Here is a 25,000-nt window from a genome sequence, read left to right as displayed (position 1 = left end):
GAGAGAGAGAGAGAGAGAGAGAGAGAGATTTCCTTTCTTTTCTTTTGCCTAAGAGTGGCTTTTCCTTGTCTAAAACTACAGGTAGGAAGAGTTAAAATAAAAAAATAAAGCTTCTAGTTGAGAGGTTTGCTTTCTCTGAAAAAAAAAAAAACCCTAGGAAGAAATATCAGGAGATATTTGTTTCCCGAACTTATACTTTCAACTTATACCTTATGCCAAGAGAAAGGAAAACTAAGTGGTTATTATTCCAAAAGAATGAAGAGAAAGTGAAAAGGCTTTCTAAAACAGAAAGTGAAAGTCTTTCTACCAACTCTTTGAAGTGAAGAGACAATGGGCCGAAGTACCCTTCTCAACATGTGAAGAAAAAGACACCCACACAAAAAAAAAAACAATGGTTTCTCATCTCTACAGAGAGATAATGTGTCAAGGTAGGCTTATAGTTTCTAAGGCTACAGAAAAAAACACAAAAAAAAACCAGTAGGTACAAAAAACACACCCCATAAAAAACAATGTTTTCTCATCTTTACAGGGAGACAGTGTGTCAAGACAGAACTACAGTTTCTAAGGCTACAGAGAAAAAAAAACACAAAATACATAAAAAAAAACAATAAAAAAAAATCTGTAGGTAAACTTCAACAAGAAATATTCTAACCATAGGCCTACCCTAGGTACACGGGAAGAAGGTGAAGAGGTATTTTGCTTAAAGAGTTTTTTTTTTTTATTTCCTAAGCCTACAGCTACAGTCAGGAAATAGAGAGGAAAGAGTCTTTCCTCAACTAATAGTTTTAGAGAGAGAGAGAGAGAGAGAGAGAGAGAGAGAGAGAGAGAGAGATGAAGAAGAAAAGTTGCTTCCTCAAAATAATAGTTAGAGAGGAGAAAGTAGGGGAGAGAGAAAAAGCGTGAGATGATTTTTGAGAGAGAGAGAGAATATCAACAAGCTTCAAAAACCCCCTTGAAACAAAACAACAAAACAGAGAGAGAGAGAGAGAGAGAGAGAGAGAGAGAGAGAGAGAGAGAGAGAGAGAGAGAGAGAGAAAATCAACAAGCTCCAAGAACCCCACCTTGAAACAAAACGAAAGAGAAAGAAAAGCTTCGAGAGAGAGAGAGAGAGAGAGAGAGAGAGAGAGAGAGAGAGAGAGAGAGAGAGAGAGAGAGAGAGCACACCCAAAACTCACCTTCGGGCGTGTTTTCGGAGATGGTGGCATTAATCGTCGAAATTGGGAAGAAAGGGGCGTTGTCATTGATGTCCTTGAGATTGACGTGCACAGCCGTGTACGCATCGTACTCCCCGTCCGTCACTTTGACCTTCAGGCGCCACTGTGACCTCCCGTTGGGCGGGTCACGGTCGAGAGGCTGAAAATAAACAGAGGATTTACTGATCTTTTGACCTCTCTCAGATTCCCAGAGGCGGATTATATAGGCCTAACGGTGGCCCCAAGAGATTCTTGGAAGCCATTAGGCCTAATGCTGACCAAAGGCCTAAAAAACGGAGAATTATTTAAATTCTTAGCTTTTAGACTCTTGGACATATACCATAGGCCTATTAAAAAAGGAATTATTCGCTTTTTTTAGCTTTACCATAGGCCTATAAAAAATAATTATGTAATTCTTCATCTTTTAAATACTTGGAGACGTACCACAGGCCTGTTAAAAAAGGAACTGTTTAATTCTTCAGCATTATTCGCTTTTTTTTAGCTTTACCATAGGCCTATTAAAAATAATTATAAAATTCTTCAGCATTTAGATTCTTGGAGACGTACCATAGGCCTATTAAAAACGGAAATTATTTAAATATTTAGCTTTTCGATCCTTAGAGACGTACCATAGGCCTATAAAAAACGGAAATTATTTAAATATTTAGCTTTTCGATCCTTAGAGACGTACCATAGGCCTACTGGCGACAAGAGACTGAAATTTAAAAGAGAAACATTTCTAATTTTAACGTTCCATAGGCCTAACGGTCCCCAGGAAGCTGAAATTAAAAAAAAAGAAAATTATCTATTTCTTTACATTTCTCAGATTCTCGGAGATACACTATAGGCCTACTGGTGACAAGATTTGAAATTTAAAATTGGATAGTTAATATTTTTAACTTTTAGATTCTATTGAGATATTCCATAGATAGGCCTAAGGTTGACCAAGAGGCTGAACCACATGAAAAAAAAAAAACAGGATTTTCAAACGCAATTTTGATAAAAAAAAAAATCTCACTTTCAGACTGCAACTGAAGGACTGAAAAAAAAATGCAAAATAATGATGAAAAAGGTCAAAATATTCAGTACGAGGTCACTGTCAAGGACTCAGGTCAAAACACGATAAAAAACCATTACCAAAGTAAAAATACTTAACTCTCAGTCTCTCTCTCTCTCTTTCTTCAGTCTTAAACCTTCCAGACTTCTCAAACCCTTCCAGTTTTCTCATATTTTTTCTAATGGACCTCTCATATTTTTTTTTATTTAAATGCTAAACTCTCTCTCTCTCTCTCTCTCTCTCTCTCTCTCTCTCTCTCTCTCTCTCTCTCTCTCTCTCTCTCTCTCTCTCGGAAAAAAACTAAAATGTTTTTCCACTCCTTCCAGATATCTGAAAAGATCCTTCACAAAGGAATCTTGACCTAAACCCTGATAAAATAAGGAAAAAAAATGTCTATATTTTTTCCCATTCATGAAAAAATATATATATGCAATCAGTTCCACATGTTACAAAAAAAACCCTAAGTCTGGCAACGGTCTTTTCAAAAATTGGAAAAAAAACACGAAAAACTGCTTTCAATAAAATATCCCGTTTTGGTCCTAAAAATAAGATAAAAATAAAAAATAAAAAAATGGTTAAAAAGATACCATGCATGAATAAGGCCTCTTATAAGTGGGGTGGATGTTTCATTCTATAAAACCCAGGGGTCTGGGACCCCCCCAAAAACTTTATATATATTTTTTTAGTTCAATTTATTTTTTTATGTTTGTTTTCACGAGAATCGTTTTCTGCTTAGAAAAAATATTATTGTTATGAAGACATTTCAAAAGGTCTTTAAAATCATCATTATGGCTAATTCACTGATCTGACCTGTTCATATTCTTGACCTTGATCACACTTAACTGCACATTCTTACACTTGCTTGCCAAATTTGCTTCAAAATCCAAAGTTGAAAGCACTTGGTCACGCTTAATTGCACATTTTTACACTTGCTTGCCAACATTCTCTTCAAAATCCAACGCTGAAAGCACTTGGTCACACTTTCTTGCACATTTTTACACTTGCTTGCCAACATTCTCTTCAAAATCCAACGCTGAAAGCACTTGGTCACACTTACCTGCCCATTTATACACTTGCTTGGAAACATTTGCTTCAAAATCCAACACTGGAAGCACTTGGTCACACTTGCTCACCAACATTTTCTCAAACATTATCCATAATGCGCAAGATTGGCGCAATCTCGAAAAAGCGCAAGGGCTGGAAAATGCGCAATCTCGAAAACGCGCAAGAGGTGGAAAATGCGCAATCCCGAAACGGCGCAAGAGGTGGAAAATACGCAATCTCGAAAACGCGCAAGAGGTGAAAAATGCGCATTCTCGAAAATGCGTGAGGTGGAATATGAGCAATCTCGAAAATGCGCAAGGTGGAAAATGCGCAATCTCGAAAACGCGCAAGAAGGGGAAAATACGCAATCCTCGAAAATGCGCAAGAGTGCGGTGGGTTAATGCGCAATCTCGACAACGCGCAAGAGGTGGAAAATGCGCAATCTCGAAAACGCGCAAGAAGTGAAAAATCCGCAATCTCGAAAACGCGCAAGAGGTGGAAAATGCGCAATCCCGAAACGGCGCAAGAGGTGGAAAATACGCAATCTCGAAAACGCGCAAGAGGTGGAAAATACGCAATCTCGAAAACGCGCAAGAGGTGAAAAATGCGCAATCTCGAAAAGGCGCAGGAGGGAGAGAAATGCGCAATCTCGAAAACGCGCAAGGGAGCCGGGAGACGAATGAGCAAAGAAAAACAGAAAAATTACAATTCCTGGTAAAAAGAAACGAACAGCTCGGAGCAACGGCTCCTTCGTATATATAGCAACGGAGTTCTTCCTCAGTCCCTGGGGGGGAGAGAGAGAGAGAGAGAGAGAGAGAGAGAGAGAGAGAGAGAGAGAGAGAGAGAGAGAGAGAGTCCTCCAGACGTATGAGGAGGAGGTCCTTCTGGATAAACGGCCGTGGGAGAAAAAGGGGTGGAGGAGGAGGAGGAGGAGGAGGAGGAGGAGGAGGAGGAGGAGGAGGGGGAAGAAGGAGAGGAGGAGGAGGAAGAGGAGGAGGAAGAAGTAAGAGTAATAATGGAAAGAGATACGAGTCACATTAATGATTTGAAAACACACACAAACACACACATACACATACATACACCAACACTTAACAAACACACAAACAAACACACACCCACTCACAAGCTTATAAAAACAAACAAACAAAGACACACACACAGACAAATGACTGACTGACAACAGAGAAAATCAAAATAAAAACAAATAAACTCAATATACTTTCCAAGGGAGCAGCGTCCCCTCCCCCCAAACCATAAAATAAAACATGACCTCAGTTGCTTTAAACGTGAATCTGATGTAGTTCCATGAATGTTAAATCGCCTCAGATACAAAAAAAAAGAATAAAAATAAAAAGTAAAAAAAAAAAAATAAATGAAAAATGGAGAGAAAGAATAATGGATTAGGATAAAAGAGAATAATTCACTGTTTAATAAAAATGCAAAGTAAACACATTAGGATTCAGAGGGTAAATACAGTACGTCGGCTGCTGCTGAGAGAGAGAGAGAGAGAGAGAGAGAGAGAGAGAGAGAGAGAGAGAGAGAGAGAGAGAGAGAGGTGGTAGATTCAGGCATGTTCTGAGAGAGAGAGAGTTAAACATATACATACGAAAAACACACGCCATCTTGAAGGTATAACAGAGAGAGAGAGAGAGAGAGAGAGAGAGAGAGAGAGAGAGAGAGAGAGAGAGAGAGAGAGAGAGAGCGAGCGAGAGAGAGAGAGAGAGAGAGAGAGAGAGAGAGAGAGAGAGAGAAGTGGTAGAATGAGGCATGTTCTGAGAGAGAGAGAGAGAGAGAGAGAGAGAGAGAGAGAGAGAGAGAGAGAGAGAGATTGGATTTCAATACTAAGGGACTTAGGAGCACCACCACAAATGAGGGAACGAGAAATATGTCAAGAGGCCAAAGGTATTGATGCCAAAACCGAGAAGAGGAAGGAAAAGTATTGATTTGGAATCCTGTTCAGTGGGTGAAGAATCAGGAGAAAAATAAGGCCAAATACAGGCTTAAGACTGATGTTTTTTTCCCCCAAAACAACATTTTTTGCTTATTTTTCGTTTTTAAATTTCTAATTTTTTCCAGAAGTTTTTTTTTGTTTTTAAATTTCTGATTTTTTTTCACAATTTTTTTATTTCTTATTTTTAAATTTCTGATTTTTTTAATGAAATTTTTTCGATTTTGCGTTTTTAAATTTCTGATGTTTTTTCCATACTTCTCTTTATATTTTTCGTTTTTGAATTTCTGATGTTTTTTTCCATAAAATTTATGTATGTTTGGTTTTTAAATATCTGATTTTTTCAATGAAATTTTTTTTACTTTTCGTTTTTAAATTTCTAATTTTTTTCCATAAAATTTTTCTATTTTTCGTTTTTATAAAATAATCAATATCTTAAACAAACTCTACATAGTGGGAAAAAATGGAAAAAACGGTGGGAATAAATCTACGAAGAGGGAAAAAAATAAAAAAAAATTTATCCTGTAAAGCTGAATACGAAAAAATATTGCGAGAAACAAGTAATACTAAAAAAAATATTGTAAATAAACTCGACAGAGAGGAAAAAATGGAAAAAAGGGGAAAAAACTCCACAACTGGGAAAAAACCCAGGAAAAAAAACAGAATGAAAACGCCAGAGAATTATGACTCCAGTGAAAAGCCGAGAAGGAATTACTGGAAGCATAATTATTAAGCAAAATTTTTCCTTTTTCTATTTTTCTTTCTCAAGGAGCAGAAGTAATGAAGTTCTTTTTACTCTCTCTCTCTCTCTCTGAGACAAGGCTGAAAAGAAAGGGTAGGAGAAGGAGAATTAAAAAAAAAAGGAATGAATTGGAAATGTAAACAACGACGGGGAGAGAGAGAGAGAGAGAGAGAGAGAGAGAGAGAGAGAGAGAGAGAGAGAGAGAGAGAGAGAGAGAGAGAGAGGAAGGGGAAAAATCCCATTAGTTTTTGGTTAAGAGCTTTTGATGCAGCAATGAACACACTTCAGCCTCTATTCAAGAAATGTACCGTTTCCTGGCTGAAGGCGAGAGAGAGAGAGAGAGAGAGAGAGAGAGAGAGAGAGAGAGAGAGAGAGAGAGAGAGAGAGAGAGAGAGAGAAATATATTTCCGTGGTTATATATGAAGAATTTATATTCATTCAGGGTAACCAATGACTGTCCTTACATGAGCAGGAAGAGAGAGAGAGAGAGAGAGAGAGAGAGAGAGAGAGAGAGAGAGTCAATTCCCAGAATTAACATACCACCAATATATATATATATATATATATATATATATATATATATATATATATATATATATATATATATATATATATATATATATATATATATATATATATATATATATATATATATATATATATATATATATATATTTATATATATAAAGTTACTGTTCACCTATAATATCATCAGACTCACCCTCAGGAGATGAATAGCACCGGTGTTCTCGTCTATGGCGAAGCTGGACCTCGTGCCGTTGCTGTAGACGCCGTCGCCTGTCAGGCTGTAGCGAAGCTGGCCATATTTACCCCCGTCTAAGTCTGTAGCCGTCACCTGCTGGAGAAGTTGAAGAAGAAGAAGAACAGTTAGACTGGATGAGGTCTTAGATTCCTTCGTCGGGAGGTTTGGAAGTTGAAGAAGGAGAAGAAAGGAAAGTTTTAGACTGGAGGGAGTTCTGCGATTCCTTCGTCAGGAGATTTGGAAGAAGAAGAAGAAGAAGAAGAAGAAGAAGAAGAAGAAGAAGAAGAAGAAGGATTGTTATACTGGAGAGAGTTCTGTGATTCCTTCGTCAGGAGGTTTGGAAGTTGAAGAAGAAGAAGAAAGGAAAGTTTTAGACTGGAGGGAGTTCTGCGATTCCTTCGTCAGGAGATTTGGAATGTCAAGAGTTTAATGTATCTTTTATATGAGTATTTAACTCCTGTAGTTTAAGGAAAGGAAGAAGTTTGACTGAAGAACTTCTAGTTAGAGAGAGAGAGAGAGAGAGAGAGAGAGAGAGAGAGAGAGACTTTCAAATATATTTTCTTTTGAATTATTGCCTCAGCTTGGTGAAGTATAAGCCTAGACGGAGGTTCAGTCTATAAATTTATAAAAAAAAAAAAAACTGGCAAAATAGCCATATATCATAAATTAAGTAGACTGACCTATAACTTACCATAAATTGAGGAAGATTGATAAAAACTAACCACAAATTGAGGAAATTTGATAAATAACTAGCCATAAATTGAGGAAAATTGATAAATAACCAACCATAGATTGATGAAAATTGATAAATAACTAACCACAAATTGAGGAAAATGGATAACTAACCAACCACAAATTGAGGAAAAAAGATAAATAACTAACCATAAATTGAGGAAAATTGTCCCAATCAGACACTTCACAATATTGTATATATGCCTATAACCCCAAACACCCCAATTCATAAATCATTCTCCAGAAGTGAATTGATAAATCATTTGCCAGGAGCGTACTGATCAGCCATTCTCCAGGAGCGAAATGATCATTCATTCTCCAGGAGCGAATTGATAAATCATTCGCCAGGAGCGAATTGATCAATCATTCGCCAGGAGTGAATTGATAAATCATTCGCCAGGAGCAAATTGATCAATCATTCGCCAGGAGCGAATTGATCATTCATTCTCCAGGAACGAATTGATCATTCATTCTCCAGGAGCGAATTGATCAATCATTCGCCAGAAGTGAATTGATCAATCATTCGCCAGGAGCAAATTGATCAATCATTCGCCAGGAGCGAATTGATCATTCATTCTCCAGGAGCGAACTGATCATTCATTCTCCAGGAGCGAATTGATCAATCATTCGCCAGGAGCGAATTGATAAATCCTTCTCCAGGAGCGAATTGATGAATCATTCTCCAGGAGCGAATTGATAAATCATTCACCAGGAGTGAATTGATAAATTATTCGCCAGGAGTGAAAAAACGAATAGATTTGTCGATCACAGAAGCCTGAGGATTCTAAAAATCAATGGGTGGGTTCCCGCAGTGGGTGATATGAATAATGTATCGTGGGGCGCCGCCCCCTCCGACGCCCCCCCCTTGGCATTATGGGTAAACGGAATGGGTTGAAATTATAAAAAAAAAATCACGGCTTCTGCTGTTGAATGAAAAAAGGGTTTAAATTTTAGATTTGAAAGAAAAAAAACTTTTTATGATAAGTTTTAAATTTGAAATTGTAAAATGGAAAAAAAAAACACGTCTTCTGCTGTTGAATAAATAAAATGTATAAGTTTAAAGAGAAAACCTTTTATAATAAGTTTTAAATTTGAAAAAAACTACTTTTTTATAATTTCACCAATGGTTGTTTTTTATCGTGATGCTAATAGAAAATTTATATTTTTGTGTGAAAGCAATTTTTTGAATATTTTTAATCAGGATTAGATTAAAATATTTTTTTTTGTGTTTTTTTGTTTTTTTTTGTGTTTTTTGGTGGGTTTTTAGTGTTTTTTTTTTGGTGGGTATTTCAGTGGGTTTTTGTTGTTTGTTTAATGTTACATAAATGCTAGGAAATAGAATATATATATATATATATATATATATATATATATATATATATATATATATATATATATATATATATATATATATTTCCATGAAAACTTTTTGTGAATTTAAAAAAATCTTTCTGTTCAAACGTTTTCATGAAAATATATTTGTTTAAACTTTTCATAATTTTTTTGGGAAAATGTTTTCGTGAGCCATTTTTGTGTTTTTATAAGAAATAATCCAATATTACAATATAAAAAAATGTTTTCATTAAAAAATTCCCACGAAAACATTTCCGCAGCATTTTATAGGAACACAACAAGAACATAGATTTTATAGAAAATGAATAGGGAAGCTGGGAGCCAATATATACAGGTTAAATTATGGCAGCCCCAAACAAGTTTTTTTTTGTTATAAAGAACTGTTAAGGCCAAGCGAGTTTAATTATATATATTAGCCTGCTTCTCTCTCTCTCTCTCTCTCTCTCTCTCTCTCTCTCTGTGAGTTTAAATGTAATTTGAATACTCTCTCTCTCGCTCTCTCTTAATTGGTTTAAATCTAATTCTCTCTCTTCTCTCTCTCTCTCTCTCTCTCTCTCTCTCTCTCTCAATTGGTTGAAATGAAATTTGAATAGTCTCTCTCTCTCTCTCTCTCTCTCTCTCTCTCTCTCTCTCTCTCTCTCTCTCTCTCTCTCTCTCTCTCTCTCTCTCTCTCTCTCTCTCCGGGTTTGAATTTTACTTGAATAGAGTCCCCCCTTCTCTCTCTCTCTCTCTCTCTCTCTCTCTCTCTCTCTCTCTCTCTCTCTCTCTCTCTCTCTCACACACACACACACACAAACGCGCGCACATATTCATAAAATATTTATACTGTGTTTACCCTACAACAACATATTCGCTGAGAGAGAGAGAGAGAGAGAGAGAGAGAGAGAGAGAGAGAGAGAGAGAGAGAGAGAGAGAGAGAGAGAGAGAGAGCTGATTTATTTATGTATGTAACAAGGTCCTTATCAGTGTTTCCCAAAAGGTCACGCCACGCATGAAGCATTCATGCAAATCAGGCCATACTTCACGGGTCCTGTCAGTCAGCTGATACAAATTTGGACACCCCCACTCCCCCGCATAGACCACCCACCCCCTACACCCTTACCCCCCCAAAAAAAGCTAAAAATAAAAGGTAAAAAAGCTAAAAAAACAAAAGCTAAGAGAAAATTATTCCATGAATCTTTAATCAGCTATTTACATGACCTACAAATTTGGACACCCCTACCCCTCCGCATAGAACCCGCCCCCCCCCTCTTTTCCCTTCCCTCCAAAAAACTAATAAAAGCTAAAAATGGGTTTTGTCGTCTTTAGTACTAGCCCCTGGTGGGTCAGATTCACTTAGGGACATTTAATCCCCCAGGGGCTAGTACTAAACACAGCGACATACATTTGACCTCTCAGGGGCTAGTACTAACCACGGCAGAACAGTGATTCATCTACACTGTTTCGTCGTGTTTAGTACTAGCCCCCGTGGGTGTCAAATGTGTTTCGCTGTGTTTACTACTAGCCCCTGGGGGGATCAAATGCACTTAGGGACATTTGATCACCCAGGGGATAGTACTATACAAGGCGAAACAGTGTAGACTAATCACTGTTTCACTGTGTTTAGTACTAGCCTTAGGGGATCAAATGTTTCTAAGCGAGCTGCTCATTTCACAGATTCCCAGGGGATTTCGTGAAACCCCTGGATTTCGCAGATTCACTGTAACATCATGTACACATACCCACCCTTAGGTACGCCCAAACAAACTCTCCCACGCAGTCCCAAAACGGCTTTTAAATCCGCTTTGCGCCGGGGTCAAATAGCTCATGAACACTCGCGATCCGAGACAATCCACTTGCGTTTTCGTGAAAGGAATTCCAGAACGCTTCGCGCGCTGGAAGACGCCTTTGATGTTGCGGCAATTCCAGGATGCCAGTTGGCCCTTCCAGTCCGCTTGTTCTGGAAATAAAAATCTTCCTCGACTTTCTCGTTCCCTTGCTCTCTCAGTGACATGCTGATTTCTAGATGAGAGCAAGATGCTGTTACTTCATGGTAGAGTAGGAGTTTCTCTCTCTCTCTTTCTCTCTCTCTCTCTCTCTCTCTCTCTCTCTCTCTCTCTCTCTCTCTCTCTCTCTCTCAATGTAACGTCCTCATCCAGTCCTTTCTCGAGTGGCTTTTACCTTCGCCGAGCTGCGAGCTGGAATGCCCCCTAAATGCTTCTTCAGACTGAACGAGGGAATCCCCACGGGAAGATTTCTAGGATACATTCTCGTCCTCCTCCTCCTCCTCCTCCTCCTCTACCTCCTCCTCCTCCTCCCACTCTTACCCCAGAGGGCCAATTTGCTTAAAGGTTCCTTCCCATGAACTGCTGGCTAGACAAAGAGAGAGAGAGAGAGAGAGAGAGAGAACTCGGCCCAAAAGGTAGTCGTGATATTTACACACACGAAACCACGATTAGGACCTTAAAATAAAACGACACTTTCGCATAACGAAAGCTGTATGTTCACGTGACTGCGAGCACTAAAGAGAGAGAGAGAGAGAGAGAGAGAGAGAGAGAGAGAGAGAGAGAGAGAGAGAGAGAGAGAGAGAGAGAGAGAGAGAGAGAGAGAGAGAGAGAGAGAGAGAGAGGAAGGGCCTTGCCACATATTTTTTTTTACTGGAATGTTAGGGTTCACAAAGGGCAAATTATTTCTTGCTTTAAACGTCTCAATTTTATATACATTAATGGTTTTGTACACTGACGGGGCGACGGGACAGTTGCCTGGTCTTGATTTTGTCTATTAGCAAAGGAAAATGATTCCTTTGAACTCTGAACGCAGTTAATGTAGTGATTTCGTACAAAATAAAAGAGTTCTTGTGATTTTGTTGACATATTCTTGAGGGTAAATTTTACTTCTTTTGATACTTCTTCATTTTTTTAAGAGTAGTGTAATGTATATATATATATATATATATATATATATATATATATATATACATATATATCTTAAATGGAAATTGATTTCATGAACCAAACTCTTAAAGGAAGGATGATTACAAAACTAGCCTTTTTAAGACTAGGATGATTACAAAACCAACCTCTTAACAGAAAATTCCCTAGGACATGCAGCTCGAAGGAAGATAAAAGACGGCAAGACCAATCCATTAAAGAAAGACTGATTGTAAGACCAGTATCTTGATTTTGGAAACACTGTGTGGGGCCACTTTGTAAAAGAAAGTCTTTAGAGGAGAGACTGACTTAAGACCCATTTCATGAAGAACAGATATAGAAAGTCCCTTTGACGTAAGACTGATTTAAGCTCCCCTTTTATTGTAGAAAGTCTAGAGAGAAAGACCCTTTCCTTAGAGTAAGCCTCTCTATGAACTTCCCTTGAACTTAGCCAGACTGAAAGAGTTTCAATAGTTCCCCTTCCTGTAGAAACTTCAGACAGAAAGACCCTTTCTTTAAAGTAAGCCTGACCTATGAACTTCCCTTTAACTCAGATAGACACGAAGAGTTTCAATAGTTCCCCTTTATGTAAAAACTTCAGGTAGACCCTTTCCTTTAAAGGTAAGCCTGATCTACGAACTTCCCTTTAACTCAGACAAACTGAAAGAGTTTCAATAGCTCCCCATCCAGTAGAAAGTATAGACAGAAAGACCCTTTGCTTTGAAGTTAAGCCTGATCTATGAACTTCTCTTTAACTTAGACGAACTGAAAGAGTTTCAATAGCTCCCCATCCTGCAGAAACTTCAGTCAGATAGACCCTTTCCTCTACACTTAAGCCTGGTCTATGAACTTCCCTTTAACTCAGCCAGACTGAAAGAGTTTCAATAGCTCCCCTTCCGGCAGAAACTTCAGAAAGGCAGACCCCTTTACCCTACAGTTAAACCTGGTCTATGAACTTCCCTTTAACCCAGACAAACTGAAAGAGTTTCAATAACTCCACCAACCGTGAGAATAGTCTTGGGCAGATGCCTATCGTCCTCCTCAGTGATCTGCGTCTCGTGAAGCGCCCTTGGGAAGACGGGGGCGTGATCGTTGTCGTCCAGAACCCTGACGTCGACCTTGGCTTCGCTGGTGGCATCTCCTGCTCGTACTTCGACCACCAGGTGGTACTGTGGGAATTGGGAGAGAGGAAATTTAAGATATCTTACTTGGTACTGTGGGAATTGGAGGAAGAAGTTTTTCTTGGTACTGTGGGAATAGGAGGAAGAAATCTTGCTTGGTACTGTGGGAATTGGAGGAAGAAGTCTTGCTTGGTACTGTGGGAATTGGAGGAAGAAATCTTACTTGGTACTGTGGGAAATTGGAAGAAGGGGAAATCTTAGTTGGTACTGTGGGAAACTGGGAGATGTAAGAAATTTTACTTGTACCGTGGAGAATTGGAAGAAGGGGAAATCTTAGTTGGTACTGTGGGAAATTGGGAGAGGTAAGAAATTTTACTTGGCACTGTGGGAAACTGGAAGAAGGGGAATCTTATTTGGTACTGTGGGAAACTGGGGGAGGTAAGAAATTTTACTTGGGACTGTGGGGAATTGGAAGAAGGGGAAATCTTATTTGGTACTGTGGGAAACTGGGGGAGGTAAGAAATTTTACTTGGGACTGTGGGGAATTGGAAGAAGGGGAAATCTTATTTGGTACTGTGCGACATACACGAAACAGAGAGAGAAAAAGACAAAGAATCTATAACAGCATCAACAACAGAAGAAGAAGAAGACGAAGAAGAAGAAGAAGAAGAAGAAGAAGAAGAAGAAGAAGAAGAAGAAGAAGAAGAAGAAGAAGAAGAAGAAGAAGAAGCATCTCTCACACTCACCTGTTGTTTCTCCTCGTAGTCGAGTGCTGTGTTGAGAGTAAGGCGGCCGGTGTGCCGATCTAGGTTGAAATATCCGCTCTCGTTCCCTTCCTTTATCCGGAATTCAACCGGCCCGCTCACTGTTGGGAGAAGAAGAAACAAAACAATCCATCAGTATGTTTGAAAGTTTGTGTATGTTTGAATATTGACGGATATTTGGTCCCAAATACCCTTTCAACATCCACCACACCTTGGAAGAGGCGTAAGAGTCATCAGAATGTTTGTACGTGTGTGTATATTTGTATATTAACGGATATTAGGTCCCAAAGACCCTTAAATGTAGAATTCATTACACCTCGGGAATAACTTAAACTCAAAGGGAATTATAACTAAAGAAGAGAGAGAGAGAGAGAGAGAGAGAGAGAGAGAGAGAGAGAGAGAGAGAGAGAGAGAGAGAGAGAGAGAGTTTAATGATTTTGTGTGCCCTTATAGAATCTATTTTCCATAGAGAGAGAGAGAGAGAGAGAGGAGAGAGAGAGAGAGAGAGAGAGAGAGAGAGAGAGAGAGAGAGAGAGAGAGAGAGAGAGAATACGTCTGTATAGACCTCCTATACCTTTACAGAGAGAGAGAGAGAGAGAGAGAGAGAGAGAGAGAGAGAGAGAGAGAGATAATTGGTGCCAGTTATCATTAGCTAAAAGGCATTTCCAGCTACAGACCATATTACTGTCATCTGTACAGAGCTCGAAGTTAGACTCCGTGTTTCAGAAACGTAGTTATTTTTGTCAGTGTATTTCGTACAGTTTCTTTTGCATTGGTCGTCCATCAAAGGAATCAGCTCTTAACTATTTCAGCTTGCTTAATCTGGTACATTTTTTAGGACTTAAAAATTGAAAGGTATTGGAAGGAGTAACAGAAAGTTTGTTTTCTAATGGGAAATGTGGTTTAGATTTTTTATTATTTGTCAGAAGAGCAATACGCTTGATTGAATGTTTATAAATGTATGTATGTATATATTTATATATATATATATATATATATATATATATATATATATATATATATATATATATATATATATATATATATAATATATATATATATATATATATATATATATATATATATATATATATATATATATATATATATATATATACATATATATATATACACACACACAGAAAAAGTAAAACCAGTATTTGTACAAAAAAAAAATCCTTTATTCAGTTATAAAAACGCAGAAATAAAAAAACCTCACTAAATCACAAACGATCATTATAACAGAGTAATGTCACACAAAAAGTTATATAAAAACTGGTGACGTACAAGCATAAAAAAAAACAAATACCTGCAGCATGAAGGCATCCACATATACACAAACACACACACACACACATACACTAAAAATGAAAAACACAGTATCTCCTTGGACCTCTCTTACTGAGGGAAGGTTTCAATAATTTTAAAGAGTACAAAAGTCTTTCCACTATTGCCACCTTCATGGGAGAACTCGACTTGAGAGAATGGAAAATGAATCTTAGCACAGAAGGCGATCACTAATCTCTGCATTGTGGCTTTGCTAAAAGCCTGTTTGCTCTGACAGATCTTCCTTTAAGGGGCTCAAACCATCGTACACTTGCTTGAAGCTTCTTTTTTCCCATGGGAATTGCATTAAAGCAATTACATTCGTATAAGTAAACAGCATGAGATTCCAGTCCTGGGGTTACGATGTCCTTGTACTGAAACAAGCTGCCAAAGGTGTACTTAGGTTTAAATACTACTCTTGGCATTAACTTGGGGATAAAATTCTCTTGTAAGTTTCAATAGCCTATTTTCAATATAAAAACTCTTATTACCATAAAAACACATATTAAAAAATAGCATCGCTTTATTGGCTTTTCAAATAAAAACTTTCGAGAACGATAACTTCTGGTTTGAAAGTTTAATAGGAGGAAATTCTCAAAGCAGTTTTACTATGAATCAATTGATAGGAGAGTGTTGAGGAAAGTAAGATGGAAGAAGAGAATGTGAAAGGAGGTACAGTAAAAGGAACGAAAGGGGTTGCAGCAAGGGGCCGAAGGCATGCTGCAAAGAACCTTAAGTGTCATTGTTCTCCACTTCTAAACATCATGTTAAACTGATTATGTTTTTGCTACAAGAAAGTTGCAATAAAAACATCGTGTCATTGTTTTCAAAACTATAAAAAAAAAAAAACTCAGGAATATACTCACGAACATATATTAAATTTATTATGCATTAGCACCTATCAATAAAAAATGAAAATTGAAAATAAGAACTTAAAGTCTGTGTTTTTAAACAGACTCAAAAAACAAATTAAAAACGAAAAAAGAAAAAAGACAAACAAAAATGAATCTCTGTGAAAACAAATAAATACGATACGGAAAAAATTAAGATAGAAACGTAGAAATAGTGTTTTCAAACAGACAAAAAAATGAGTAAAAAACAAAGAAAATCTCAAAAAAAAAACAAATAACAAAATAGAACAGTTTCTTTGCAAACAAATAAAATCTCCAGCATCGAAGTTCTTCCTCGCAAATGAATATGGTTTCCTTCTGGACACCGGCTCCCCATCTTCAAACCCCTCCCCCCCCCTCACTCTCTCTCTCTCTCTCTCTAACTCCCCTCCAATCCACCTCCCCCCCCACTCCTCTCAGAGCCATTTCGGACAAAATGGGAACAACAATTTGGAACCGTTCTTATCTACCGAATTTGTATGGCCTGTTCCACATTCCAGTCCTCCGTCCATTCCAGGAAAAGGGAATTGGTACAATAACGAATTCCTTGAAACGCGCGCACACACGCACTCACACACACACAGGGGAGGGGATTGGGGTACCAATATGGACCCAGTAGGATTTGGGACGATAGGACCACTCCCAACCCTCTTGTTGAGTAGGTCCTCTCTTTCCAAGAGGTATATTAGGAGAGAAGAGACAAGAATAAATAATTATATATATATATATATATATATATATATATATATATATATATATATATATATATATATATATATATACATATGCAAATTTCACTATCTTCAAAGACTATCTTATCATTTAGACTTTGAATCAGTCTGAATAAGAAGATAGTCTCTGCAAATAATGCCATCGACTTCAATAGAAATTGCACAAATGAAAAAAAATATGCCCAAACAGCATTTATATATATATATATATATATATATATATATATATATATATATATATATATATATTCATAATCCACTAGCATCAACAGTAGCAGATCTGCTAGCAGCTATTTTTCACCTACCCTCTACTAAGAGCAAGTAATAAACAGGATTTTCCAAGAAAACATCACCTCCCCTCCGTCCTTTTGAACGTAATTAAAATTTCAAACTCGCCCTTTTTATTTTTAATAGCTTCTCTTTGATCGCCCTTTGAACCTTATCAAGGCTTAATAATGAAGCTGGAGTCAACACGGCTTCGCTGAGAGCATCTTTTTTCCCCTCAGGATGTAAAAAAAAAGTCCTTGAAAGGATTAGTAGGAATGATGAAAGGATAGGTCAGAGAGCCCTATTGTTAAAAGCGAGGAATTAGTTACTTAGGTAAGGGTGGGTTCACAGCATGTCATATACATGTGAAAGACACGTACCTTAATTTATTGGCTTTATAAACAGCGAGTTGCCAACATGCTGCAGACATGTTGTGGATGCACCAATACTCAAGCTGTTTCTTTATAGTTTGAGTATTGGTACACTCACAACATGTTAGCAACTTGCTGCCCACAAGTCAAAAACATCACATACATGTTATAAACATTTTGGCAATCTATCACTCACAAATCACAAACATGTTCCAAACATGTAAATGACTGTAAGGGGAGAATGAATCTTTGGTTAATGTTGGATTAAATAGCTTGCATGGGTTTCCATCCAAAACATGTCCGCAGTACGTCGGTAACTTGTTGCGAACACATCACAAACATGTTGGAAACATATCACCAACCTGAAGTGGAGAACAAATCTTTAGCTAATTCTGGATGACTGTGCGAAGAACTGGTTCAGACTATCAATATGTCATTGACTTGTAGTCAACGTGTTTGCGACATGTTTTTGATAAGTTACTGACATGTGTTAATGGAATTTTGTACCGTAATGGGAAAGTATTCTATGAAAAATTATTAACTGTTTGCTTTAAAATAGGCCATTTGACAAAGTTGGGCTTATGTGTGACAAGGCATTGAAAGTGTTATAAGAAGCCTGCTGGTGTGGCTCTCTGGACTCTGCAGTCCAACCAGCAGAGAATATGAAACCAGAGAAAAAGAAATAACGCTACAACAAAACTTTACCCATAATTCCTCAACAGACGACAGCAGAAATAAACTCACACTCCCTACGAAGAGCTTAAGTAACAAACAACCGACAACTGTCAGCGACGGAGGAGGAGGAGGAGGAGGAGGAGGAGGAGGAGGAGGAGGAGGAGGGAGGAGGGAGGAGGTGGGAGGTGGTGCCTCTCTCTCCCTCACTCTCTCTCTTTCTCCTTGAAATGTAATTTACTTCCGAACACAACACATGAGACCTGGCCTCCATCCGCCGAGAAGGTGGCAGAGATGGAACGCTGGAGGACTCATCTGGTTAAGGGGGACAATATCGTACTTAAAAATCCCTAGGGGAGTACTTTTGGGGTGTATGTTTACGGGCGTACATTTAGGGCATACGTTTAGGGGCATACGCACGAGCGGTGTAGTTACTTAAGAGTAGCCGGCAGGCTTAAAGGGAGAGGGCACTGTATATATATATATATATATATATATATATATATATATATATATATATATATATATATATATATATATATATATATATATATATATCCAGATTTAACATGGCATCATAAACTGCTGAATACAACTGTCTGATATAAAAGTCTTATATAACTCATATCTGCCTAGACAGCAAGATGAAACGAACCAGAATGACTTTATGGAATTACTAAAACCATCCTAGAATTAAACGTATGGTTACTGTCAGGCTATTCTCTCTCTCTCTCTCTCTCTCTCTCTCTCTCTCTCTCTCTCTCTCTCTCTCTCTCTCTCTCTCTTTTACTCCACCACAAATTGTCACTCTTCCCAATGAACTGTCTAAATGCTCTCTTGTTCATTAGAGTAGGTGTCCATCTCTCTCTCTCTCTCTCTCTCTCTCTCTCTCTCTCTCTCTCTCTCTCTCTCTCTCTCGCGGAGTACACTAAATCATTTTGGACGTAAATTACCGACCCAGTCCATTACGGACAAACAGCCACAAATGGCACGGGTAATAGCCGTTAATAGTCACTTTATTTGCCTTTATGGAATAATAGCCTGAACTACCACCTGACCTTCTATTTCGTGACGCCATTTAAACGTGTTTATACGGAGAAGGGCGAAATAGAAACCGGGGTTCGATTCCAGGGAGAGTTCGAACAGCTTTAGAACTTTATTGTAGATCTTATCGCATTTGGTTGCTGGTCACAAAGGCTTTGGGTTGGTGGCCACAAAAGTCTTTGGTTGGTGGCCACAAAGCCCTTTGGTTATTGGTCACAGAAGCCTTTGGTTGGTGATCACAAAGGCCTTTGGTTATTGGTCACAAAGGCCTTTGGTTGGTGGCTACAAAGGCCTTTGGTTGGTGGCTACAAAGGCCTTTGGTTGGTGGCCACAAAGGCCTTTATTTGATGGCCAAAAAGCCATTGGTTGGTGGCCAAAAAGCCCTTGGTTGGTGGATACAAAGACCTTTGGTTGGTGGCCACAAAGACCTTTGGTTGGTGACCGCAAAGACCTTTGGTTGGTTGCCACAAAGGCCTATGGTTGGTGGCCACACAGACCTTTGATTGGTGGCCGCAAAGGCTTTTGGTTGGTGGCCACAAAGACATTTAGTGGCCAAAGAGGCCTTTGGTTATTGGCCACAAAAGCCTTTGGTTATTGGCCACAAAAGCCTTTGATTGGTGGCCACGAAAACCTTTATTTGATGGTCAAAGAGGCCTTTGGTTGGTGGCCAAAAGACTTTTGTTTGGTGGCCACAAAGGCATTTAGTGGCCAGAAAGGCCTTAAGTTGGTGATCGCAAATACCTTGGTTGGTGACAAAAAAACCCTTTAATGGTTAAAAAAAAATTTTTCTGGTAGCCACAAAGACCTTTGGCTTGTAGCCACAAAGACCTTTGGCTGGTGGCGACAAAGACCATTGGTTGGTGGCCACAAAACCCTTTAATGGCCACGAAGGCGTTTGGTGGTAGCTAAAAAAGGAGAATTGTATAACAGGAGAGGCAATTAAGGTATTATTCATGTTGCATAACATTCATTATTTTTCATTTATTGTTAATGAATATCAAAGGCTGTTACCAATTTCGGTATTTTGACGCTTCGGTTAAAACAGTCAACATGATGATTAGTTGTTATATAACAAGTGTGTTACATAGCAAATATATTACATAACAAATGTGTTATATAATAATTTCGTTATATAACATGTGTGCTAAATAACAAATATGTTATATAAGAAATGTGTTGCATAACGATTGGTTACTTTACACGTTTGCTATATTAAAATGTGTTACATAAATTTATTGTATAACAAATGGGTTACATAACAAATTTCACATAACAAATGTGTTATAAATGCAATGTGTTACAGAACTAATGTGTTAGATAACAAGTTAACACCGTAGGTGACAGAAAAAAATTTGCTTTATAACAAGTTGCAGGGTGTGTCAAATAAAAATAAGTTACAGGGTTTGTAAAAAAAAGTTATAGGGTGTGTCAGAAAAATATAACAAGTAACAGGGTGTGTCATAAAAAGATAACAATTACAGGGTGTGTCAGAAAAAATAAGTTACGAGGTGGCAAAGAAAGATAAGTTATAGGGTGAGTAAAAAAATAAGTTACAGTGTATCAAAAAAGATAAGTTACTGGGTGAGTAAAAAATAAGTTACAGGGTGTGTCAAAGTAAGATATAACAAGTTTCAGGGTGCCAAAAAAAAACAAGAATTACAGGGTGTGTCAAAAAAGATAAAAAATTACAGGGTGTGTACAAAATTATCACAACTTACAGGGTGTGTAAAAAAAAAGAAAAAGAAACTACAGGGTATGTAAAAAAAAAGATCCCAACTTACAGGGTGTGTCAAGAAAGATATAACAAATTACAGGGTGTGTCAAAAAAGACATAACAAATTACAGGGTGTGTCAAAAAATATAAGTTACAGAGTGTAAAAAAAATATATATATATATTGAAATTTACCTTGCGGCTGAACTCTAGCTCTCAGCTGTACGAGCAGATCTCGATTGGTGTTCTCCAAAATTTCGGCGAGATACTGAGGCTTGTCGAATTCTACTGGACCACTCCCCACCAATTTGGTCACTGGAATAAAAAAAAAGAGAAAAATGATTATTATTAATAATAACTGTGTATCAAAATGATTAATACCTGTATAAAAAAAAATTATCAACATCTGTACATATAAAAATATTAACACCTGTATAAAAAAATATTAACATCTGTACATATAAAAATATTAACACCTGTTTAAGAAAATATTAACACCTGTGCTTTTAAAACAAAATATTAATTAATTTATAAAAATATTAACACCTGTACTGTAATAAAATGTTAATTAATTTATTTATAAAAATGTTAACACTGTATATAAAAATGTTTGTATATACATATACAACAAAGCCGTATAATTCGATTGGCAAACTTCAGTGTGTGTGTGTTTGTGTGTGTGTATGTGTATATGTGTGTGTATCATACAACATACGGTTCTGTAGGAAACGGAACACGTCGACCCGTATCCCATAGTAACAGCGAGAAATAACGGTGTTTATAACATACGCCAGCTAATGAAGCCCTCAGGGGCAAACCACCCGGCCAGAGAGAGAGAGAGAGAGAGAGAGAGAGAGAGAGAGAGAGAGAGAGAGAGAGAGAGAGAGAGAAACTCCGATTCTACCTTCCAGGAAACTCTCATTTCTTCTTCTCTCCGCGTTCCTTTTTTCCGGGAAGTTCCTTTGTGCCCGGAGCCTTTTACCCCCGTGGCAACATTAGATCAGGAACACCCCTTAACACCCCAAAAAAAAAAAAAAAACACCCCCACACACGCCCCCTCCCCGCTTTTCACCACCCTTTGAAAGGGATGTCTCGCACACCTTAACAAGCTCACCTGTAATGGAACGTTTCCTGGATTCCTTTGGTAGTCGATTCGAACTGGTGCCATATCCAGTTATCAGAAGGGTTCTGTTTGGTTTGTCATATGGAAGAGGTGGTCGGCGTATGCTTCAGGAATGTATTGCAACGAGCGTAATTGCAATGCGGTAATGGTTTCCTACAATCAGTATCCTTCAGGAATGCGTTGCAACGAGCGTAATTGCAACGTGCTGATGGTTTCCTAAGATTCGCATCCTTTAGAAATTTGTTTCAATGAATGTTGTTGCAATGTGCCTGATGATTTCCTAAAATCCGCATCCTTTTGCAATGTATTGCAATAAATTTTATTGCAATATGCTAATGATTCCTAAAATTCGTATAATTCTACAATGTATTTAAATAACTGGCATTGCAAAATGTTAATGATTTACAAAAATTCGTATACTTTTACAACGTATTGCAATGATTGTATTGCAACATGCTAATGATTTACTAAAATTCTTATAATTCTGCAATGTATGTCAATGACTGGCATTGCAATATGCTAATGATTTACAAAAATTCGTATCCTTTTCCAATGTATTGCAATGAATTTTATTGCAGCATGCTAATGATCTAAAACTGAATACTACTTCTCCCACAGTTACACAGTATCACATTTCTTATCACACCCCTCCAAAATCTCGCCCTCGTATCACAACCCGAAGTGCAGTTATCAGGGGGAGGAAAAACAACAACAGCAGCAGCAGTAGCAGCAGCAGGACCAAAACGCCGCGACAAAACAACACAAAGGAATCCTGTGAAGTCGGACCAACAACAATCGCCCTCTCTCACTGCCACCTTTCCCTTTCGTAAAAATGGCCCTTTGTTCGTGGGTGTTTGCTTATAATGTCTCTGCTAACTTCGCCCAGTTGACTTTTCAAGACTTTGTTGACTTTTGCTGACTCCAGCACAATTTTTTAAGTCCCAGAGTTTTTTTTTTATGGAGGGGGGAGGGAGGGAAGGTGGTGGTGGTTCCGACCCCTTCCCTGGCTGGTGGGCCTTTGGGACGAGAGGGGTGCATTCATACAGGAATCCTCTGGGGTGCATCTTTGTCCGGAGGTGAAAGCCACTATTTTCCATTACCTAAATTATCCACACACAGCAAAGGAAAGAAATAGCAACCATTATTTTCTTCCCTCCTGAGAGAGAGAGAGAGAGAGAGAGAGAGAGAGAGAGAGAGAGAGAGAGAGGGCACCAACTACATTCTTTATTATTTTCGTTTTTTTTTTTTTTAAGTTTTTTCTCTGGGGGGCGAGAGAAAGTGAAAACGTGCAACATTTTGATGAATATTTTCTTATTTTTTGGGAAGGGGGGTGTTTGTGTGTGTAGTGGCCCATGGAGGGTAGGGGGGAGGTATGGGAAGGGGCGTATATGGCCCACGTCTTTGTTAGCTCCGTATTCTTGAAGATTCCAGGTATGGCTTTTGCTTCAGACTGTCAACAACCAAGTTACACAGAGGCTGGTTCTTGGTTCCTCAGTGGCAATCAACAGATTCGAGAGAGATGGAAGTGTGTTGACATTCCCCCCTGAGAACACACAACTTTATTTTAGTACAAGTAATTTCACCGTATGTAGACATATATGTGTGTATGTGTTTGTATGAAGTTATAGAAAAACATTATATATATATATATATATATATATATATATATATATATATATATATATATATATATATATATATATATATATATATATATATATTCTGTTACAATAAAAAGAAAGATGTACATGACCGTGTATCCCTTCCTATTGCAAAAAAGCTACAAATGACATTGCATCCCTCACTGCAGCAAAAAATATGCACTTCATCTTGCAACCCTTCCTGCTGCAAAAAACTAACTCAGTTAAGATTCCACAGAGGCCTAAATATATTTTCTAACTGACGTTCTGTCATATTTCACCTCAAGAGTTTTGACCCACGACTTCTGCAGTGACCTCTTGTCGAGGGCATCTGAGGTCGCCTCAGACCCAGAGACGCCCCTCAGAGATGTCAGGCCGTGACAGAGGCCTCCACTTCCCCCCCAGACGATGAAATCACCCGAGGAAGGCAGCTAAGGAATATTTAGGAGGCTCGCTTCGAAACTTTCTCGACATGGCGGAAGGTTTCATTTTCAAATGTCCATTTTCCATTTTCCTCTTAAAGCCTTTTCCCTTCAGGGACTTTCCCCTGAGGGACTTTCACCTCAGGGACTTTCTCTCAGGGACTTTCACTTCGATGGCCTTTCTCTCAGGATGTTTGATTTTCATTTGCATCGATGCAAAATGAATGGTTTGGGGAAAGGTGCCTGTGAAGTTTCAATCACACGGGACTCAAAGATCTGTTCCAGAACATTGCTTGCACACACACACATATGTATATACATATGAGAGAGAGAGAGAGAGAGAGAGAGAGAGAGAGAGAGAGAGAGAGAGAGAGAGAGAGAGAGAGAGACGTCATTCTCAAAAGAAATCGACCAATTTCTAGCAAAAATAAACACGTAGGAATATTTGTATACTTCGCCACTTGAAAGCAAACAGTGCCTTCATTCATAAAATGGACAGCCAATCGTGCAAACACTCGCAAACACCAATAAACGAGACACTTCTTGTTTTCCCACGACGGAAAAACAACAAGTGTTGTGCAAACGACGTCCCAGGAGGGGAAATAAACACTGGAACCTGTTGTTTAATATTTATATCAAGTCTGTTTTGTTTATATTTTTTGCGTTTCGTCATCTCTCTTGGATTGGGTGTCAGATGTAGGATAATTTATCAGATACATCCTTAAATCTATTTTTAAATGTATATTTGAAAAGATTATTACAGCGTATTAACACAGGATATTAGGAATAAAGTTTTAAAGCCTAGAGATTATTAATTTTTTGTCTAGTGAAGAATGGATGATTGCCAGGGCAAATAAGATGAACTTGAAGCTTTATGACAAAAATATTGTTATTTAGGAAAGGAATCTCTCTCTCTCTCTCTCTCTCTCTCTCTCTCTCTCTCTCTCTCTCTCTCTCTCTCTCTCTCTCTCTCTATATATATATATATATATATATATATATATATATATATATATATATATATATATATATATATATATATATATATATATATATATATGTATGTATGTATGTATGTGTGTGTATATATATATATATATATATATATATATATATATATATATATATATATATATATATATATATATATATATATACACACCTTGCATTATA

The 25,000-nt window shown here is 37.8% G+C and overlaps 1 protein-coding gene across 6 annotated transcripts in view; it reads right to left on the bottom strand.

The window, feature by feature from the left end:
• The window catches only part of LOC136829801 (putative neural-cadherin 2), a 680,925-nt gene that overhangs the window by 51,387 nt on the left and 604,538 nt on the right, over window positions 1-25,000 (bottom strand). For all 6 annotated transcript variants that reach the window (XM_067088744.1, XM_067088749.1, XM_067088748.1 and 3 more), the window contains 5 exons: window positions 20,838-20,957; window positions 13,612-13,730; window positions 12,749-12,913; window positions 6,709-6,846; window positions 1,176-1,353 (listed from right to left, as the gene is read on the bottom strand). In XM_067088744.1, the coding sequence (XP_066944845.1) occupies window positions 1,176-1,353; window positions 6,709-6,846; window positions 12,749-12,913; window positions 13,612-13,730; window positions 20,838-20,957 (720 nt within the window). The remainder of the gene's footprint in view (window positions 1-1,175; window positions 1,354-6,708; window positions 6,847-12,748; window positions 12,914-13,611; window positions 13,731-20,837; window positions 20,958-25,000) is intronic.

This window comes from Macrobrachium rosenbergii, chromosome 45 (genome assembly GCF_040412425.1).
Source record: "Macrobrachium rosenbergii isolate ZJJX-2024 chromosome 45, ASM4041242v1, whole genome shotgun sequence".
In the NCBI taxonomy this organism is placed as follows: domain Eukaryota; kingdom Metazoa; phylum Arthropoda; class Malacostraca; order Decapoda; family Palaemonidae; genus Macrobrachium; species Macrobrachium rosenbergii.
The sequence above is the reverse complement of the archived record's forward strand: the minus strand, read 5'-3'. Positions and strand labels throughout refer to the sequence as shown.